Source organism: Phoenix dactylifera, chromosome 14 (genome assembly GCF_051530095.1).
Source record: "Phoenix dactylifera cultivar Ajwa chromosome 14, Ajwa_hap1_PhDact_Kaust_v1.1, whole genome shotgun sequence".
Taxonomy (NCBI): Eukaryota; Viridiplantae; Streptophyta; class Magnoliopsida; order Arecales; family Arecaceae; genus Phoenix; species Phoenix dactylifera.
Window position 1 is genome coordinate 28212875 of NC_143203.1, and position 21089 is coordinate 28233963.

Sequence of the window (21089 nt, forward strand, 5' to 3'; positions counted from 1 at the left end):
GGTTTCAGTAGATAAATATACAAAGTTGTTCCAATAAGCAGAGTTAAACAAATCATACATCTTGCATGTGCTGCTTTCCAAGATAAATCTTAGGCATGCCACTTCTTCCAGTATTCCTATCTCTAAATCCCTTTCAAAACATCATTGGGTTAAATCCACGTCCTTTTATTAATTTTATCATCAACTTTATGAATCAAAATAAATTTTAAATGTAGTCCGGTCTTCTATGACTACAATTTCTTATCCTATTTTAGACATACCAATCTCATTGGAAATGAGCAAATTGCTAATTATGGATTCACACTCCTCCGATTGAAGAACCAATGAATGAATTGAATAAGATGAATTGACTTTATATAGCATTGGATAAACTCAGTCCAACAATGTAACAACCTTGCAGCATAGAAACACATGCTGGTATCGATAATTTTCATAAATCGAGAACACGTTGAACTGAAAATAAGACATATAAGGTTTATGTATCCTCATTCTAGAGGCCATATACACGTGTGTGTGTGTGTGTGTGTGTGTGTGTGTATATATATACAATCATGCACCATGGGCGCAAAATATTTGATTGGAAGCCAAAATTTATATTTGCCCACCAAATCACTGGACCAACCTCTTGAAAAAATATTGTACATTCTGCAAGGTCCCAAAATTTTGATGCCTTGTCGAGATCAATTGCACAATTTTCTATTGCACCATAGTTAGGAGATTTGGAGTTCTTGCCATCTAGACTAGAATAATAGAGATTAATCAAGCTATTATTGCACCAATTGCACAAAAAATATCATTCTTTGAAACACGAGATCCTCTGCATCTTTCCTTCCCTCCATCCACTTGTTCATGTTGTCGAGAATGCCTTCACCTTCTCGAGTCAATATTTTGATGTTATTCATCAGCACAATATCTCACCATTAAATTCATTACAATAGATTTGAGATCTAGTGATCTATTAAAATATTTGCCTCTTCCTATTGTGAGCAGCATTTCATCAGGGAGCTAACTAGTTTAGATGTACACCACAACTGCGGTGGTGGGAGAGAGCTTATCTCCCTCCCGCCCATCTAAAATCCAGGATTTCAAAAAGAGAAACATATTTATTTTATGGATAATTGGTTCAATCCAATCCACTAGACAATTTATTTACATATGGTTTAATCTTTTCACATAAAAGTTTATAGGTCGACATTGCATAGCTTAAAATTAACTGATTTATTTATTTTTTTTTTTTGCCGAGATGGACATTTTAGACAACTTTGTCAAAAAAAAATCAGAAAACAAAATGATCCTGAAGACTCTTGGTATTCCTATCTCAGTGGTTCAAAGAACAATCTACGGCTTCGTTCATGTTTCGAAATATATGCCTTATCCCAGAGAAGATGCCTCCATTCTTCAAATTTTATTCGCTGCACCAAAGGAGTTCCCAAGCACACGCGGAAAATAAACAAAAAGAAAAGGCCTGTTTTGTAAAAATAAGTACAGTGCACTGGAGAGCAGACCGGCGACGAAAGTGTTCGGGTTGTATCTTCCACTGGAAAGAATGATAGATCTTCTTTCGGAACATCGACCGTTGGATCTCGTACTACACATATCTCAAAGTACCCGAACACTGGACTACTGGGAGATCCAACGGTGGTTCGCGCGAAGAAAGGTGAATCCTTCTTTCGTGCAAAAGATACAACCCCATATCCGCGACGAAATTCGTCCAGTAGATGCACTGGGAAAGCGAATACTAAAAGGGCGCGACGAGGATTCGCGTGAATGGAGAGTGGTGATCCAATTGTATGCTGCTTTCCATGAAGCCATCTCTCGGGCGCCAAATCCCTTCATTTCCCCTTCGCCGATAGATTCCTCCCCACCTCTCCGTCTAATACATTTTCGAACCCCTTCCCTTCTCCTCGTAGATCCCTAATCCCATTCGTCTCCCGGATCCATCCATCCCGCCGATCTCTCCGGCATCTGATCGCCGCCGCCGGCTGGTAACGGTTTCTCGGCAACCATGGTGGCCGACCATGGCTCCAAGACCGAGATCTCGTTCGCTGGAAGATTCGCGAGCAGCGCCATCGCCGCCTGTTTCGCCGAGGTACGAAGCTCGGTCCCTTTGATTTCCACCTCTGTTGTTGCTAGATTCGTTAAATTAGCTCTCTCGGACATCGATCAATTCCCCTTCTCCCTTATTTCTCTTTCCGCATTCCGATTCCGTTAGACTGCTCTTGGTGGCTCTGCTGATTGCTCAAGTCTTTGCTCTGTAAGGATCTTGGTAGCTACTACCTGCTAATTCCTAATCTCTCTCTCTCTCTCTCTCTCTCTCTCTCGTTTTTCAGAATAGACTATTATGCTCCTTGCAAGTGAATTGCTATTTTTGATGTGTATTTGCGAACTAGGTTGTGTATGATAATGACTGGACTACTGACATTATTGCGAGCTTTTTTTGTTATGCTGGCATACGTTGATCTTCTTCTACACTGGTAGGATGGAGGCGTTCATCCCTCCTCAAAAAACGAGATTAAAAGAGATGGAGTATTGCTAAAATTTAGAGATCGGTTGATCTTTCCAGTATTTTATGAAAAGAGGGTAAAATTTTATCAATACAGGGACGGTGCTTGCGGAGGATCAGATGCCTCATCTGAAAAGCTATCGTTTTGCTGTTTCGTTTTTGCCAGAAAAAGAATATCCGTTATCTTGCTCTCAGCTCTTTGTGTTTTGCACCTTGGTTCCTGTTACATATTTTTCTGTTAGAAGAGGGACGATGATCTCCTTTATGGTTATTCCCGCATACTCCTGTTTGCCTGCCTGTCTAATCAGTTTATGGTTAACTAAGTTTCCTAATTTTAGAATGTCGTTAGAAACTATCTTAGACAAACTAAAATCGTGGTTCATGATCCTTATCTTGTAATTATAGTACTCTCTGATAAAATATGTAAAGAGGCAAAAGGTGATGCTTTGATTTTAAATGCAGTTACAAAAGAAGTGCTTAAGACCCATTTGGCAAGGGGAAAAGCTTACTTTTAGAAAGAATCTGGAAGGTGCTTTGATTTTAAATGCAGTTACAAAAGAAGGGCTTAAGACCCATTTGGCAAGGGGAAAAGCTTACTTTTAGAAAGAATCTGGAAGGAATTTGCATATGGTTAAACACGATTGAGACAAAAGAGAGTTCTAAAGAATATTGGAACCATCTTGATGAAAGGCCATAGTTATATGAAATCTGAATAACATTATAGATTATTTACTAAAATTTGCAAACAGTTCGTAATGACTGAAAAAATAAAAAATGCATTAATTTCCTATTCATAATAAAATCAGCAAGTGGATGATCGATAGAAATTTGATCAGATCGGGGGTTTTGAAACTGGGAATTATTTAACCATCATCCTTGCTCGCCATCTATCACTCATTCGGATGTCCTGCAGCTCTGCACCATTCCCCTGGACACTGCAAAAGTCAGGCTTCAGCTACAAAAGAAAGCAGCTACGGGGGATGTAGTGGCTATACCTAAGTACAGGGGAATGCTGGGTACTGTTGCAACAATCGCCAGGGAGGAAGGCTTGGCTGCACTTTGGAAAGGCATCATACCTGGGCTGCATCGTCAGTGCGTTTTTGGAGGGCTGCGGATCGGATTGTATGAACCAGTAGGTTTCAAATGTTCGACTAGTTACATGATATTCTGTGAACTGCAATCATAAATTCTATATTGTTGCCCTTCTTGACAGGTTAAATCTTTCTATGTTGGTGACGATTTTGTTGGAGATATTCCTTTATCCAAAAAAATTCTTGCTGGGCTTACAACTGGTGCGTATCGTGGAGTAGATGAAAAGACTGGTTTCGAGCTTCAGTTTTTATTAGATTGAAGTCATGAAAACGGTGTCCCCGTCACTGTTTTCACATGCTGAAATGGAGGTGCTCATTGTGCTACTTTTATTGACATCCTAACATGATGTGATGTTATTCAATCAGGTGCCCTTGCAATTATAGTGGCAAATCCCACCGATCTTGTCAAAGTACGACTTCAAGCTGAAGGAAAGCTTCCACCTGGTGTACCAAGACGCTATTCAGGAGCAATGAATGCTTATCACACAATAGTTAGACAGGTTATAATTTGAAGATAAATAGTTAATTAGACTTTAACTAGTTAACGTTTTTAGCAAACCTGCCTGATTTTGAATTTTAGGAGGGACTTGGGGCTCTCTGGACTGGGCTTGGTCCTAATATTGCACGCAATGCTATAATTAATGCTGCTGAATTGGCAAGCTATGATCAAGTTAAACAGGTACAACATCCAACATCGTATCTAATTGTTGGTGCCCCTAATTGTTTTTTCTTCCCTGGTTCCTTTTGATATCATATTTCCTTTCTCCTTTTTTACTTTCTTTTTCTGTTGCAGACAATATTGAAGATTCCTGGGTTCACAGATAATGTTTTCACTCATCTTTTAGCTGGTCTGGGGGCTGGCTTTTTTGCTGTCTGTATTGGTTCTCCTGTTGATGTGGTAAACTTTCAAGCCAACTGCTCCCTCATTCTGGCATCTTTCTAATTGAAGGATGCTGGATTTGCTGAATGGTTTGATGAAAATGTGTATGTTTTTATTGTTTATATTTAAGTTCTGCAAATAACTCTAGGAAACAACGGGCATAAATGTTGGTTTAGCAATGTAGTCAGAAGCTATCATTGATAAGTATTAATCAGGCTTAACTCCTGTTGGTGATGTCTTGTATGTATACCTAAATCTGATTCTGTAGATTTTTTCCTCTAAATAGGTTAACTTTAAAGGAGTTTAAAGTTGGGCAGATAATTGTCTGATGAAAGCTATGATGTGTTTCAACAGAGATGCATGGTTGATCTTTATAATGTTTTTATACCTTCTCCTTATCAAAACCCTTAATTTATCTCTTTCCCTTTATTTTTTGATTATACAATATCTTATGACTAGTTTATTTACATTATGCTTCCAATGATTCTTTGGCTACATCTTTACATGGCTGTTGCACTAAAAACAAGATATTCTTGCCATCTAAGGTACAGATACCAGGAATATAAAATAATCATCGGTTCATTGTGGTTGTCATGTATTTTTGCCTGCTTTAAGGCTTCTTCTTTAAGTTATATTATAGGGTTACTTTTCTATAATTTGTGACTAGATAAATAGATGGCTAGTATTGGATAGAATCATATAGGTATGAGCCTTTTTGCAGTTTAATATGCAAACGGACATTCAGGCCTTTTGAATTACCTAGCTGACAAGCTTGAACGGACTTTTGCAGGTGAAATCGAGAATGATGGGAGACTCATCCTACAAAAGCACACTTGATTGTTTCATCAAGACACTGAAAAATGATGTATGTTCATTTCTTGTACCATCTTCCTTGCGTGTTTTCAAAGTAGACTGACTCATTTATGAGTACTAGACGTTATCACTAGAAGAACAAGGTCATTTTCGACCATGGGTGTTACTTCAAGATCTCTCTTTTAATGTTTTCCCCTCTGGGATCTCATTATACTAGTACTTTATGGATTCTAATGATGTTTTGTTTTTACTGAAACTAAGTCATGATATTGCTGACATTGCACATGAAACTGCTGCTCTAAACCATTGCCCAGCATGACAAAGTTCCATATGTTTCAGATCTGTATGAATATTAGATACATCTATAGCTGGCAACAGAGGTATGTAATCACATTACGTTCCAAAGGGCCCAAACTCTTATATGTACCCGAGTGATAGAGTTTAACTGTTCATGGCCTGTGTGGCCGAGTAGATACCTGGAGGTAAAATCTTTAGGTTTCTCATTGGATGAGTGCTGCTTAAGGAACTAGTTTGAACTAATTGTTAGCGTTTGATGTATTGGTCACGTATATGTATTCTTATTCTTTTTTCTCATTAAATTTTATGCACAAAGTTTCAGCTGCTTCATTTTATAATATGTCAGTCGTTCATAACTTGAACCAAAAGTGAAACTAAAGCACTGCAATTCTTGAATCTGTAGTTAGAAAATGCTGTATATAAATATTATAGAGTTGTCTGCATTTCGATTATTGAAAGCTTATGATGAAAGCACTGTAATATATGAATCTTTAGTTAGTAAATGCTGTATATAAATATTAGAGTTACTTGCATTTGGATTATTGAGATCTTATGATCAATGTATTTCTTTGATTTTGATTATGTAATATTTATAAAACATCCTTATGTGCAGAAATTCATTGTATATATAACGTATCGAACATACATATGTCAACACATGAATACACACATAGTTATAGATGACTGATGAAATCATGCTGGAAAACTATGTTTTGGTTAAATTGTAAAGGATAAGAGAAGTTGATGGTCTGTTTCACTCTTAGGAAATCTGGCTCCTTTCTTCTCTGGAAATTTATAGCATTGATTTTAATACATGAACAATTATGAGTTACGGTGTGAGTAAAATCATCTTAGATAAGTAAATGATTTTTTTTTGCAGGGACCTTTTGCTTTCTATAAGGGTTTTATTCCAAATTTTGGTCGGCTAGGTTCATGGAATGTGATTATGTTCTTGACTTTGGAGCAGGTAATGTCAAGTTCTTATCTATCCTTACGCTATATAGTGTGATTATAATTGTTCTGTATTTCATGTGCACAAGCACACTTGCACCGTTGGACAGCAGTCTCTAAAACCAAAAACTTTCTAAAATAGCTGATTATTGACAAATGCTATTTAAATTAGCTGATGGAGGCAGCTGTTTGATGGTTCGGGCATGGAACGTTCTTAATTCAATTGAGTTACTGCACTTTCTGTTGTAGTAGCTTATGCAGAAGATTTTCCTTCTTTGTAAACATTAAAGATTTTTCCATCTTATAGAATTCTTTTTTTTTACGTGTACAAACTGGCATGTGCTGATTAGTGATGTTGTAGTGCAAATTGTCTTACCTTCTTTTTTGTCCTTCACTGACAGGTCAAGAAGTTCTTTGCGAGAGAAGTGCGAAGTTGATACATTAACTTAAGGAGGAGTTTAATAAAGTTTATTTTGGCAATGTAATCAGCTAACTCAGGCAAATAATATCAAAATCCCCAAAGCAGCGCTGCTGTGATTCATGAACATTTTGAACTCAGAGAGCTTTTGTTCTAGAACATAAAAATTTTTAAAATCTGTGTTATGTCATTGTCTCATCAACCAATTTCTGGGTATGCAAAGCGTCAAGCAGATGAAGTTGTTGCTTGGTTTGCTAAACTGGAAATTGGAATAATCTCTTCTATGTTTGAACTTCAATTTTATTTGATTCATCTCATGGGTTTGCATCTTTTTATGCTGTTCATCATCATGATTTTGAATGTAGAAGAACACTAGAACAGTGCATCAATGTAATGCATCAACATAAACCTTCCGCTTCTGTTATAAAAGATCAGATGGGAGGTTTAGAATGCCAAGATTACTTAATGATCATGGTATTACAATTCAACAGGCTGTACATGATTTAACAAGGATTCGTCTGATTGAGGGAAAGAAAAGGAAAAGAATGTATCTCTTCCAATTTATTTGTGTGCAGGGTGATAGCCTCAATATTCTTAAAATATCTTCAGCAATATGTTCATCAGTACCAGAATCCTGCCTTGCAAAATCAGAGTATTGCTTACATCCCATAGCTACCCTTTCAGATGATTTTCTACTTTATGTTCTCTATCACTTCATTATTTTGAAGGAGGCTAATAACCAAATCTTGTCTACAGTATGTGGATCAAAAATGGGCAGTTGACAAAGCCATGAGCATATAGCTGTGGTGTATGATATAACAGTGGGAACTATGGTAGGAAATAAGTAGAACTCAAGAATTATTTTAGGTTGCTATCAATATGCAATATTGACTGATACGTGACTTGAATAACATGCGGTAGAGTAATATTACGGAGGCTCTCTTGCTCCAGACCTGGCTCATGAGGCAACTCATCATTACGATCACAAAACACCATCTGCTACCGATCCGGCCATCAGATCTAGCGGCATTCTAAGAATAGTTTCGCCCTTGTATTTTGCAGGAAACCTGCGAAAAACCTCAATCTGCACCCTTTGTTATAAAGAATGAAATGCCCGGCCACGCTTCCCAACCTCAACCAAACTGTAGGTGGGTTTCTCCTAAACTCCTCGAGGAAACCTGTGAAAAACCTCAACATGCACCCTCATAAAGAATGAAGTTACCAAGGACTGCTTTTCATGTGCATGCTTGTAAATTACTGCTAAATATAGCATGGCGAATGACATCCATTTCTTGATATAGCTATTTATGGTAAGCTCGTCATCTTTGCAAATTGAAAAATGGTTTGGCTTTAAATAGGGAAAATATGAATTGAGCTCAACCGTTTGAGCTCGTTCGGTGTTCCTTCAGGTAATTTGAAAGCGCAAGACTAAGAGGTTTTATGAATTGGTTGGCTAATGGATCATATACAAGTAAGAATAATCTGTTTATATAGGTGCAAGGTATTGAGCAACAGTTTCTGTACTGAAAAAGAGCAACGATATTTTTGAAAAAATGCTTTAAACACGGTTACCATCAGACACTGATATGTCCATTTCCAGTAGTTGAACCGAAGGATTTCAGTAAAACAAAGTAGACTACGATGATTTGGAGAATAACAAACATTACTCTGTAACCATTTTATACTTGAACGGATACCAGTTCTTTAGTGCAACTTGTGTTAACAGAGAAGTTGAAGGTACGTATTATTGCAAACCACATTTCTCTACCTCATCCTTCTTTCCTAGGATCATAGTACGTACTTGAACATGCTCTCCAAAGTCCAACCCAAGAAAAAAGAACCCTGTAAGTATCTCCTTCTTTAAAAGTCAGAAAGTAACATAACAACTCGCAAATTAAGCACATAGCGCCCAATGTCATAAAATGAACTCAGAAGTCAAAAACGTGTTACCTCTGACATAGAACAAAAGCAAAACGGGGGAGAGAATTCTTGCTTGGTCTCAATCACAAAAATTGCAGACACCATCAGCTTAGTTTCTTTTTATCCACAATCCAATACTTAACCTTCTGAAAATACTCGGCATATGTTCTCTTATACATTTGCACCTCCATACAGGCCAATTTCATGTATCTGTCAATAAAATCTTCATACCTCTCATACAGCACGGGGATGGTTAAGATGATAACAAGGCCTGCAAGGAAGAAAATAAGTAAATTGAACTTAAGACCATTTAGTGAGGTGATGATAATTCCGGAAGAATAACCCTGGTTTATTCATTCTCAAAATCTTAACCTCTATGATAAAAATGCGAGCCCCTGATGCCATAAAGATTAAAAACCCATTTCCGATATTTTATGTCAAAATCTTACTAGTGATATTTCAGATGATCAGAAACTGATAAATAGTTATCATTAATCCAGGTTTTCATGACCAGGTCATTCTGTAGACCCCTCAAATCATTTTTCTGTACTTAAACTGAAAACTTCCTGGTTGATGAGGAATCAGTAAACCACTGCAACTCGAACCTATTCCTGACAGTTAGCTGTATACTATTTTGCAGCAGTTGAATTCAAGGAGGTATGTCAAAATCTGAAAATGCCTTAAGAACCACTTACTTGTGTAAACCAAAGTAAGAAAATCAGACAAGCCACCAATGATTGAGATCAGCCATAAACTTATGGCTACTCTATAGAAAAGCTTCGAGTCCTTTCCAAGTGCAATATCTTGAAATGCCAAGAGTGCCATATTCACATGAGAGCGCATACGTACTGCTGCTTCATTCATGACTTCTTCTGTGAGGTGCATCTCTGGTATGGGTGGAGGGAGCCTGCATTTTTGTCAACAAGTAGCTTTATATTCATTAATTTGGCATAATATGAGGGGAAAAAGGAAGCAACACATTAATGTAAAAATGAAAATACTCCAAAATTATTTGAAGAAGGCATTATTTGAATGTCTGAACTTTTTTGTTGCTCGCAGCGAACCAGACACCATTGCTTAACTTGTACACATGCTGGGAATGCATCAACACCTCAGCAACATCCAAACCTCAAAGGTCATGAATAACGGTTTGCAACAACAGAGTATCCTGAGCATTTCTGCTTCGTATTCACTATAATTTAACAGAGGACATAGATTCGATCGGTGCTTTATGCTACATGTTAAATTCTTGACCGCATGCCAAAGACACACAAAACCCAAATGTGTGACTGAATGCTGAAATGCTAACAAGCTAAATTGAATCAAAACAAAGATGATGCTAAATGCTCCACAGACCCTCAATTACCTGTTAAGAATTGCAGCTGCCTTTGCCCATGTAAAAAGGATGGAGATCAAAAGCAGCAGAACGTTAGAAACAAAGGACAGCAGAGTATAACCAGATCTTTCAAAGATCAACCAAGCAGCCAGCATTCCAAGCACTATCCCGATCGATGCATCTCTTCTCCTCCACAGCACCACGTCCGCAACTGTCACACAAACTGGGGTTGATGCTCAATCCAATAATCAAAAAATATAGAAACCACTAATCAGAGTTCAAATTCGTACAACACTTTCCACCATAATCGTAGATTGCGATCTTCAGCAATCCCAAAAGTTTTAAAGAATCTAAAATAAACAAAACCAGGGAAACGGAGCTTGCAGCTTGGAATGAAAAGTCCGGAAACAATTCTTGGAGATCTAAGGTTGATTTAGACACTCAAAACTCCGGGAAAACGCGAGAAAGTAAGAGGTCAGACATGTCGTAATCCGAAATTATGATCACATTAAGCTAGAAAAAAAAACCATCAAACAGCAGAACAACTTGTATTATCCAAGCAAAATCGAATTCCTGCAAGAGAAAGTCCTTTAATGCAGAAGACGGACGAAAACGCCACTGAATTCCAAACTCCAAGCCGACGGTAAGACCGGAAACCGAACCGATCAAAACAAGTTTTCTAAAGATATATTCTAAATAGAGAGCTTTGCGTTATTGGTTCCGATTTCACTTACGGATTCCTCCTCCGAGGATCTCATGCACGGATCTCTTCCTCCCGGACAATCTAGCGGAGGAGCCCATGAACCGATCTGGAGCTCGGCGGAGGAGGATCGGCGAAAAGCGGCTTCCTTGGCCTTCCCGTCTCTTTTGTCCGGGCCGTGCGGGGTGTGGTATGGAGTGGCTTTCACAGGGGAGAGAGTGCCGAGGTGGGGCTGCTGGCATCTGACTCCAGGCTGAAAAAAACAACAAAAAGGAACCAGGCTGGTTCCGGCTTTAGAAAAAAGAGTAACATCATCCTACTCACCGCCACTGTTCCACCCCTCCTTTTCTTCTTTCCCTGCGCAATTCGTATTCCAGTCTTTTCCGGCTTGGAAGCCATAACATTACGGCGTAGGGTTGTTTGCTGTCCTTCTTCTTCTTGTTTTTTTTTTTTATGTTTAACGGTGAGGCGTAGGAAATGTTCTAAATTCTAATTAGCAGACAAGCCTCCAAGTCTCCAACTGTTCCTGAGTTCGGCCATATCCACAGGGCCAGCTCAAAAGCAACACACCAGCCGAGCCAGTCCTGTTGACTCTGATTCGGTGCCCCAGTCCGGCTTAGAGAAATGCTTGATGCCTCTTTTTTCAGGTATACGAGAAAGAATATGTCTAATATGATGTGTCCGCATGTTTGAGATGCTGATTGCACACGTTTTAAAGCAGCCAGGGTGCATCTATGGCATGGCTATTGCTCTGGAGGTAAAGGGATTTATTTGTACCTTTTTGCCTTCCTTACTAAACGAAATGGTAGTGATTGCAGACCAGGTTAAAGAGCAGCTTAGTTTCTTCTAGGAAGAAGTCGGGCACCCTCCAATTTCCATTAAGGCAAAGGCCCTACTCACTAGGCTGGCAGGAGACATGGCCGGTTCTTGTGCTCAGGACGCCATTTTTTTTTAATTTGGCCCAAGGCAGATTCAGGTGGCTTTGCCTTTCTTTTCACCATAAAAAAAAAAAAAAAAATTTGAAGATCCATGTACTCAGCTGGAAGCCCAAGGAATTTGACTCATTTTGATCGTCTATATTCAATCGGATCACTCATCTAATTTGATTGATAGGGCACATTGCCTGCGGTTTCTTGCACGGTTTCTCCAGTTTCCCGTGTGATAGTTACATTCAAAACCGTAGAACGTAGAAGAAAGGGAAGAAGGATCTACGCCAAATCGATCTTACCATCAAAAGAAGAGCCAAACTGGACCCCAGCAGCAGTAGTCCGGCGCCACCGTCCTCAACCCTCCCCCACTACCATCCGATCCCAAGAACACGATCTTATACTTGCTTCTCAAAGTGGCCCATGACATCCCCCGCCTCATCGGATCATCGAACAGATCGTAGACGTACACCGCCGCCACCCCGTCCCTTCCCGTCGGCGTCCCAATGCCCGCCCTCAGGTTCTTGCGAATCGGGAAGGAGGACGTGGGTGGCACTGGCGGAGAAGAGGGAGCGGACGACGCGCTCGTGAGCAGGGAGACCGGAGATGGAGGGGCGGAAAGTGACGCCGATGGTGGGGCTGGGGGAGGCGGCGGAGGTCAGGAGGAGAGAGAGCGAGGAGGGGAGTGGAATCGTGAGGACGGAGCTGCCATTCTCCGGAGGGGGGAGTGAGAGGGAGAAGCATGCGCCTGATATATACAGTTTAAGGAGGGATCCAGGAATTTTAAAATAATACTGCTCCCGCGTATTTGTATATAAAGTAAATCGGCGGTGCTCGCCACCTTGGTAAACTCAGGCCCGGGATTGCTTTTGATGGGTCCAGAAATGCTTCCCCTGAAAGTCCATTTTTTTTAATAATTTTAAAGTTTTTGGTGAAAATTTTGAAACACTTTTATTTATTTTTACTTCTCCAAAAAATTGGAAAAATTTACTAGAGAAAACTTTAATTTGAATTTTAGGGTAAAAATTGTATCTACTTGGATTTTTGTTATAGAATTAGTCTATCTATACCAATACAACCAGCAAGATCATAAGGCTTAAAGACTGCAGCAAATAGGCCAACAGCTGAGACGGGGATAGCATGCTAAATTTATTTTTATAAAATATTTAGAATTAATTTTGGAGCAGGCCGTTTGAAATCATATAAAAAGAAAAAAAAAAGCTAATGGATTGAAAATAATCTAGTTAATATGGGCTGGATCAGATCTTACACTATATAAATCTAGAAATTCTATTTGCAATCCTGAGGACCGAAATGATAATTCAAATAAGCCATTAAGATGCATAACCTAGTCTTTTCTCACTTGCATACAATTTTGTTCCCAAAATGTTCACAGACAACTATGATTATTAACAGGACAAAAGGGCATAAAAGGAAAAAAAAATCATCGGTCTAAAGGGGAAGGGGCAAATGAGTTACTAAATTTTGATATTTGATGTTCCCATGCAACTGTATCATTTTCACAATGAACTGAGCAAGCAAATTACAGCCGGGCATCATGAGACGCACTAAGAAATAGTACCAATTTGAACTTTGGTGGTTGAGATTATTATTTCCTTTAAAGAATAATATGACGTGGAACCCCATCATGCAAAAACTCAGGTGCGAACGTTGCTGCGTGCTCCTGCAGCCTCACCTCGCAAGCACCACAAGCCTTTGTTTGGATAGCTACTTAACCATATCTCTGTTTCTGGTTCTTCATATTCATGGCATAATCCATCAGACAAAAATGCCAAGGCCATAAATTGTAGACAAGCCAGCCAGAACTAAAACTCCAGCATCAGAACCATTTAAAATTTGTATTCCAACATTTCATAAAATAGAGATGTCCAAAAGCAAAGCTGAGCTCTTTAAATTCCAGCAACATGTAAATGTAATGGTTTTCTATGTGACGGAATGTGAGTAACTTGAATATTTTAGAACTCTGCATGCCGAAAACAAAATGGCCATAGTAAGAGCAGTAAAGATCCATATGAGAACACCCTCTTTGGCTACTCCTGATCTCACTCGGCCTTGCCATCCTTGGAAATGTGAGTTCCTGTAACAACTGAGGTAGACTCTGGCAAATCACTGTTGCATGCACCTGTATCAGGATCCATCACATTGTTATTGTTGGCCGCACCATGTTCGGGGCTCTCTGCCACAGAATCGACTGAGTTGCCCTTAGTTTGAACATTTTCAGTGCCAGAGGCAGAAGGTTCCATTAAGCTAGCAGCAATTGCAGCATTCAGATCTTCCTCCTCCTGCTTTGCAATCATATCCGCTTCATCAGCAAACTCTGTAGAATAAGAAGGCAGTAATTTATCTGCTCCCTGTGCAGGGACCTGCATTTGATTGCATGATTTTGTTATCCTCTCAGCATCTTCTGGAGTTAGCCATTGCCCATATGAATTAGATGCCTCAGATGATGGTATCGGGCACTCTTTGGGGAAATTGCCCCTAGCTAGAAAAATGCTCCAGCCACTGCCCTTGAGAGAATCCAGGTAAGCTGAGAGGTAGAACTTTGAGAGATGCTCGGGAGCTGGGTAAAGACTATTGAAATTGTACCACTCTCCATTAACCTTCCGAATGCAGAACCAATGGTCATGCAAGTGACATATAAAGGCATTCTCCAGCTCAGGGTCACACTTTGATGGTTCTGCAATTGGGGAGTCAAGGGGGATAACTTGTAGATCCCACACCTCCAGAGCTTTCTCTAAAACCTGCAAGATGCTTAAATCACTGAGTACAAGGATAATAGATACATAACTGGAAACAGAATATATAAAACAGAGGAATGTACCAATTGGCAGTCAACATAAAAAAAAATAGCAAAAAGTTACCATAGCAGTAAACTAAATATCTTCACTCTCCGCAAGAACTAATGCGTTCAGGTTTTGATGGAAGGCCCATAGTATCAAGAAACAATCAGCTCAAAGCTGCAAATATCTGATAAAATTTCCACATTTCCACGAAAGAAATGATGAAATGTGATGTCAACATGACATGAATTTCACTCATCAATAAGGTTACAACATTTTATTATCATTTAATTTGTGCTAGTATGTACTTTTACCCTTCTATATTTGCCTGCTGGGCATGTGTGTATACATGCATATGGCATGAAGCTACAACGACTATATATTAGGTCACTCCATAACTCCTAGTTGAACCAAAATAACAATGAACATGACATCAAGCAACTGGGAGAAATGGGAAACCAAATAATAAATGCAAGTGAAGTTATACTTAAAGAAAAAAAAAGGACAAATTTTCACCCAAAGCACAATTATAATTTACATAAACCAATTACAGAACACAGCAATCACCTCCTATCCATCTCCAGAAATCCTTCACCTTTATGAGCAAACCAACTACTGATAATTTAGTTCCCATAATATAGAGTTTCAGGCAATTAAGCTCAACATCCCTGAGAGAGAATATACACAATATAGCATGATTGATAAACCAACTATTGTTATACACAAAAAACTCTCGAAAAATTTCAGGTCATAGGCATTAACTAGTGCACGTCCCATGGAACGTAGCTTATTGAAGATGGAGCGCTTGATGGATAGTAGTGATTGCATCAACCGCTATTGTTTGTAGTATTATGCAGATGTTCTTTTAGGGGAGAGCATTTGACAAATGGCTTTGTTTGATAAATATACCTCCCTTTTTAATTTATATGCTTCTCTGCTTTCCCTCTTTTAGTCATTGATTAGAGACTAAATATAGTTGAGCCAATTTCTCTGTTTCCCCAGAAGCACTGGACTCAAAAAGGGAAGAAGAAAAAAAGAATGCAACTATAAAAGGAAAGCCGGAGAAAGGGAAGATATAAAAAATATCTAGAGGTCGGACTCCTAATTTTTCCATTTCTCCATGCCTAAATACAGCTCCCCATGTCGAACAGAACTTTCCATTCCCACGCAACAACCACAGCATGAAAAAAAAAGTTCATACACTCCAGCTACATGAGGCTTTCACATTTTAATGTTAGAAACTATTACAAGCCATAATTTCAGCAAGGGAAAAAACATAAACAGCATTAAGAGTCTAGCTATAGAAGGTTTTCACATAATAACAGTAGAGATACAGAGTTTCAAAATCCTGCATGCAGAAACACTCTTGCCATATATTAGGTCTTGTAGAAGCCGACTTTCTTCACTCCTTTCAACCCTACACAATCTTAAAAACTAAACAAATAATTCTCCTTTCAACGTTACACGGTCTTAAAGACTTACCCAATAATTCTCTCTAATCATTTCTTAAAGACTTACCCAATAATTCTCTCTAATCATTTCTTTATCAGTATCATTACCTCTTGCTGCATCAAATTTCATTATTAACTTCCCATAACCAGTCATATTCAACCTCTCCATTCATGTCCTCCACCTCCGCCACTCCTTATGTTGACATTTTGCTTACAAACTCTAGCCCAATTAACAAAATGCATACTTCTCTTATGCTCTTCTCCTCTTCTACTCCAGAAAAAGTCACCATGGATATTTCTAAGTTTGACCATAATATGTGGAGACATCAAAGAAGTCAAGAACTAACACATGAAGACTGTCACCTTAATAAGCATAATCCTGCCCCTAGGGTATACCGGCCAACTCATTCACTAATCTACATTCTATAAGAATGATTCTACCATTTCTACATAAAAAATGACTTTGAATTCAACCCACATAATCACAAAAAAATCTAATATGTCATAAATGTAGCAAACCCTTCACTCCTAGAAGGAATCAAATAAAATTAACATTACCTGAATACAAGGAATAGAGAGATGGGATCCCCTTGACAATGACCATACTAGGCAAGAAAAGGATTTATTTATGAACTAAAATTAAGATATTGGATGTAAATAAAAGTTTTCAACATCCAAAACCATTTATCATTACATATCAAAAAAAAAATCCAGCTCATGTTATCATAGTCATCCAATTTATTCTTGTGGGAGCTTTGACAAATTTCAGGCTGTTAAAAAATGGTTACCGGTGATGCATCGAGCTCTGCAGTACACTAAAATTTTAAGTTCCGTTCTCAACATTAATTAAGGGTATCAGTGAGCCAAACTGAATCAATCAACATACAAGCAATAATTTAGGCTTTAACTCCAAACTAGGAATTACTGTAAAGAGTTGAGCCTGAAATTAATTTAGAGAAACACAGGCTTAGGATTTGTAGAAGTTAGACTTAACTGTGGCCAAATTGTATCTGGACTAGGCCTAAGGGAAGTCCTGTACAGAGGGTAGGATTGGGCTTAACAAAAACAAGTTTATTACAGTCACAAGTTTGCCTAGTTTATACATGTTCTTACGATCAACACATCATTGTATTGACCAACCAACCAGTTTATCATTATTGATATTTAAATGCTTCTTTCTGGGGAATGAGAAAGAAGTCAATTTACTCAAATAACTTTTAAATGACCGACTATAAGGTTAATAAAAAAAATTAGAATCATCATTACAGGTGTGTCCACAACAATATGCAAGATTTTCTTAGAAAAAGATATGGTCCTAGCGGGAGGCTTGTTTTTAATCCATGATGAGTTGGACGTGAAGGTCTTTATTAATGACAGGAAAGCTTGTTTTAATCAGATTTGTCCTCTGTGCTTTGCTGATCTATCTTATGTCCAGCATTACTATTTCGACATCTGCTGTACAAAAACCCATCTAATAAGGAATTTTCTTTGGGATTCTACTGATATTACCAAAAAATTTCATTTAATAACACGGCATGATGTCTGCCAACCAATACAAAGTGGCGGTTTAGGTATACCATCTCTGATTTCCCATCATGAGACTCAATAGCTAAACATGCTGCCAAGCAACTCCTTGATTCGGATTATATCTGGTGTTTACAAACAAACGCTAAGTATGGTGCTTGGACAGGTTCCCAGGTGCTGAGACGTTCTCGAAGTTGTTCGACTGTATGCTGGCAGATTTTTAAGTATGCTTTCACTGTGCTCTCAGGTCTTCTATGGACTAGTGGAGATGGGAACTCTATCATGATTTTGCATGACCCATGGTTGTCTACTACTCCCTTGAACTATCTTCCAGCTATGGTCAATATTAATACGTCAGACAACCTATTTCTCAAAGGCCTTTTGACTGAGGAAGAAAAACATTAGAACTCGACTCTAAACTATCAAGCTTTCGGTCGAGATTTACCTAATTGAATTCTGTAACTGCTGATCCCCAAAGGTAATATTCCATATAGGTTAGGTTGGGCTGCTTCTGGCTCCTCCAAAGTCAATGCAAGTATTCCTACAAGCTCTTTCAGCCAAAAAACTCTACAGCTAAAGATACAGCTGAGTTTGGAATTTGCGAAGTCATCTCAGACTCTCTTTATTCCGGTGGAAGGTTGCATGGAATCGACTCCCGTGTTGTGGCATTCTTCGTACAAGAATGGAAGCATTCCTCCTCATTGTGATTGTTGCCTAAATGCAGTGGAGAGTGTAAGTCTCGTGATACTTGAATGCCCGTACGCTATTAATGTTTGGAACTTACTCAACTGCCTCCTTCTGTTGCTATCATCACACCCTCTATTCAAGATTTTTATAATTGCTTCATGAGGGATCGAACAGGCAGAATCAAAAACATTACACTGTTTTGTTATGTTCATTGGCTATTACATTTGGCAGGCCATGAATGCCACAATGTTTCAATTTCAAAGATGGAGGCCACAACAAACCCTAAGGAAAGCACTCATCTATGCATATAAATATACGAAAGCTAATGCCTTAGAAGACTCTTTGATATTTCAGAAAGCCTGGAGCTCTCCTCATGCAGCATCGGCATCTAAATTAGCAATTCATATCAGAAGGGAGCCCCCGCCCCTTGGTTACCTCAAGATCAGCTCTGATTGTAGTGTGAAAGAGCAAGGTGCAAATGATGGAGCTGGTTTGGTCATTAGAGATAGCAATAGAAACTTCATTGCTGCTGAAGGGTCTTATCTCTATGATATCAATGTCCCCATCACAAAATTAAGGGCTGCTTGGGAAGGTCTCCTCTATGCCACAATGGTTCTTCATGCTAAGAATTTCCAGTTGGAGGTGGACTCTTAGACTATTATCAACTGGTAATGAGTCAACAGGTTCACATCTATTATTGCTCAACATTTGGAGGATGTTTTCTGACCGGACAATTTTTCAAACCACCCATGTTTATCGTGAATGCAACACATCGGCAAACTGGTTGGCATTTTATTTTGCTAAACACACCGGAGTACACTATTGGGAGTCTTTGACTTCTATACCACAGCAATTTAGAGAGTTTTTTCTCGATGAATTCTATGTATGTATTTACTTTCATCCAGTCCAATATATCTAGTTCACCAAAAAAATAAAACGCGTATACTATCGTGAGCTCATCTTGACTTCTATAAAGATGATCGCCCCTGATTTGCAATAAAGCTGCATGCATGTTAAGCATCAGAGCAAGGCCATCAGGCGAGCATAAAACTCGTATGCTATATTCATGCTTAAAACTAATTTCTAGAAACGAACATAGCCACAGTAAAAGATATTTCTTAAGATCCACCATTCTTCTGTTACAAGCCCTTCAAAAGTTCCTCATGGATGATTGCTATGTTCGTAATGAAAAAAAAGAAAAAGACAGGACGGTTGATCAGCATCAGGGCTTGAGAGAATTGCCCGGTATCGAAGTACAGAAATTGGACGGTCACCAACACAATCAATCAGGAACCCGAAAATCAAACATTGGCCTTCTTTCCTAGTAAGTCTCGATCTGACCCTAGGTTTTGTATCGCTGTGGTAACCAACCAAGGCGGAAGAGAGAAGAGAAAGGGCATCGAAAGCCAAACCTGGATGCTGAAATCTCCGTCCATGGATACATTATGGGAATCCTCGGCCAAGAAGTCCCCTAAGACGCCGGTGCCGCCGCCTTCGAGCATCACCTGGCGCTCACGCTGATCGAGATCGGAGGCTAGGGCGGCGAGGTCGAGCTCGGAGAAGAAGGGGCCCTGCAAGACGGTGTTGACGCAGTGGACGGCGCAGAGCTTCGACTCCTGGACCTCGTGGTACAGCAGTCCGCCATTGCTCGGGCCTTCCATTCCTACCCAGCCCTGGAAAGCTAGAGTTCTAGACGAAGAAACCCTCCTCCTCTCTCTATCTGGCTCTAAATATTTGATCGCCGAAGAAACCCTAGAAATCTCTGAAAGGCAGGGTCAGGGTAAGTAATTGGAGCAAGAGGGGACAGTTATAAATACGAGCGAGATATCGGAAGCGAGCGAATGAGATGGCGATGCTGAAGGAAATAATAAATTCTTGGAACTGACGAGCCCACAGTATGCTACTCCTTCCTTATTTCTATTTTTTTTTAGCTTTAGCTACTCCTTCCCTTTCAGGAAAAGAAACACGAATCCTTCTCCGTGTCTAGTCTAGGGTGGCCGACAGCTGACGAGTGACAACTCATCATGGATTTTAAGTAACGGCCGCTATGACGTTTTAGAATCGTGCCCTGTGGATGCCGGAGGTCTCTGATTTAACGACCTATCCCCCTTTTTTTAAACCACTGTGATGACCATCATATAATAAAAACTTTAAGAAAATATACTTTTTAATAAAGATTTTCCAGTCTATTCAAATAATAATAAATCAAATTGCCTTATTCACCCACGATCAATTTTTTTCTATTCATATTACAAACCATTTTTTTCAAAAAAAAAGAGAAAAAAGTCCACCCACATCGAGCCATCACAAGTGATATATTTTGAGGCTAAATAGGAGGATCGGCTAACTTTTAGTCGACTGAGGCGGTCGTCTAAAACTCCAGCATCCAAATGCATTGTTTGGGGGCCTCAAATGCAAAGCATCTTTATAATTATAAATGCACTGAAGCTTTCAAAATCCAAATGCATTTATGTTGGAATGTATCTCTTATCTAAAAAAATATTTTTTTTATTATTATTTATACATTGAGGTCCCCAAATACATTTATGTTGGGGCCTTGAGTTAGCCTTAGATCTCCAAATGCATTAAGCTGCTTCTGCCAAGTAGATGAGCCATTACTCTGCAAGATTAAGGCTTAATGTAGTTGATGATCGAAGCGCAGGCCGATGCCCTATAGAAACTCAAACCCATCTCCTCGGCAATTAACCAAAATTTGATAATATTCATATTGCAACTTCATAAATTTAACAAGTAAAAAAGTTACAGTAGTCACCATTTTATTTCACAAACA

At 39.0% G+C, this 21089-nt stretch overlaps 3 protein-coding genes across 4 annotated transcripts; 1 reads left to right on the forward strand and 2 right to left on the reverse strand.

The window, feature by feature from the left end:
- The first annotated feature begins 1664 nt into the window (after positions 1-1664).
- PUMP1 (plant uncoupling mitochondrial protein 1) lies at positions 1665-7282 on the forward strand. Its single transcript, XM_008800733.5, has 9 exons — positions 1665-2089; positions 3417-3635; positions 3717-3795; positions 3961-4094; positions 4175-4273; positions 4388-4492; positions 5265-5339; positions 6465-6551; positions 6937-7282. Exons 1-9 carry the CDS (start codon positions 2006-2008, stop codon positions 6970-6972), a joined length of 918 nt encoding a protein of 305 aa, XP_008798955.1. The 5' UTR covers positions 1665-2005; the 3' UTR covers positions 6973-7282.
- Positions 7283-8598: 1316 nt separating this feature from the next.
- On the reverse strand, positions 8599-11385 carry LOC103713719 (reticulon-like protein B12). 2 transcript variants are annotated; one of them, XR_015973367.2, is made up of 5 exons: positions 10944-11385; positions 10240-10420; positions 9569-9780; positions 8904-9144; positions 8599-8795 (listed from the first exon to the last, which is right to left on the reverse strand). XR_015973367.2 is itself a non-coding variant. In XM_026807191.4 (4 exons), the coding sequence occupies exons 1-4, from the start codon at positions 11149-11151 to the stop codon at positions 8978-8980; spliced, it is 768 nt and encodes a 255-aa protein (XP_026662992.1). In that variant the 5' UTR covers positions 11152-11385; the 3' UTR covers positions 8599-8977. The 2 variants fall into 2 exon arrangements, 1 of the variants encoding a protein (XP_026662992.1); XM_026807191.4 differs by having other exon boundaries at positions 8599-9144.
- A 2255-nt stretch (positions 11386-13640) lies between these two features.
- Positions 13641-20402, reverse strand: LOC103713721 (Josephin family protein). The gene is made up of 2 exons (XM_008800735.5): positions 19711-20402; positions 13641-14597 (listed from the first exon to the last, which is right to left on the reverse strand). Exons 1-2 carry the CDS (start codon positions 19957-19959, stop codon positions 13899-13901), a joined length of 948 nt encoding a protein of 315 aa, XP_008798957.1. The 5' UTR covers positions 19960-20402; the 3' UTR covers positions 13641-13898.
- Positions 20403-21089: the final 687 nt, after the last annotated feature.

Excerpts from the sequence above, each read along its gene's own strand:
- LOC103713721 (XM_008800735.5), bottom strand. The coding sequence starts at position 19,959 with ATGGAAGGCCCGAGCAATGGCGGACTGCTGTACCACGAGGTCCAGGAG. Across the intron at positions 14,598-19,710 it reads ACGGAGATTTCAGCATCCAG|GTTTTAGAGAAAGCTCTGGA; the intron begins GTTTGGCTTTCG and ends AGCATCTTGCAG.
- LOC103713719 (XM_026807191.4), bottom strand. The coding sequence starts at position 11,151 with ATGCCAGCAGCCCCACCTCGGCACTCTCTCCCCTGTGAAAGCCACTCC. Across the intron at positions 10,421-10,943 it reads GATCCTCGGAGGAGGAATCC|TTGCGGACGTGGTGCTGTGG; the intron begins GTAAGTGAAATC and ends TTTGTGTGACAG. Across the intron at positions 9,145-9,568 it reads TCTTACTTTGGTTTACACAA|GCCTTGTTATCATCTTAACC; the intron begins GTAAGTGGTTCT and ends TCTTCCTTGCAG.
- PUMP1 (XM_008800733.5), top strand. The coding sequence starts at position 2,006 with ATGGTGGCCGACCATGGCTCCAAGACCGAGATCTCGTTCGCTGGAAGA. Across the intron at positions 2,090-3,416 it reads TCGCCGCCTGTTTCGCCGAG|CTCTGCACCATTCCCCTGGA; the intron begins GTACGAAGCTCG and ends GATGTCCTGCAG. Across the intron at positions 6,552-6,936 it reads TGTTCTTGACTTTGGAGCAG|GTCAAGAAGTTCTTTGCGAG; the intron begins GTAATGTCAAGT and ends CTTCACTGACAG.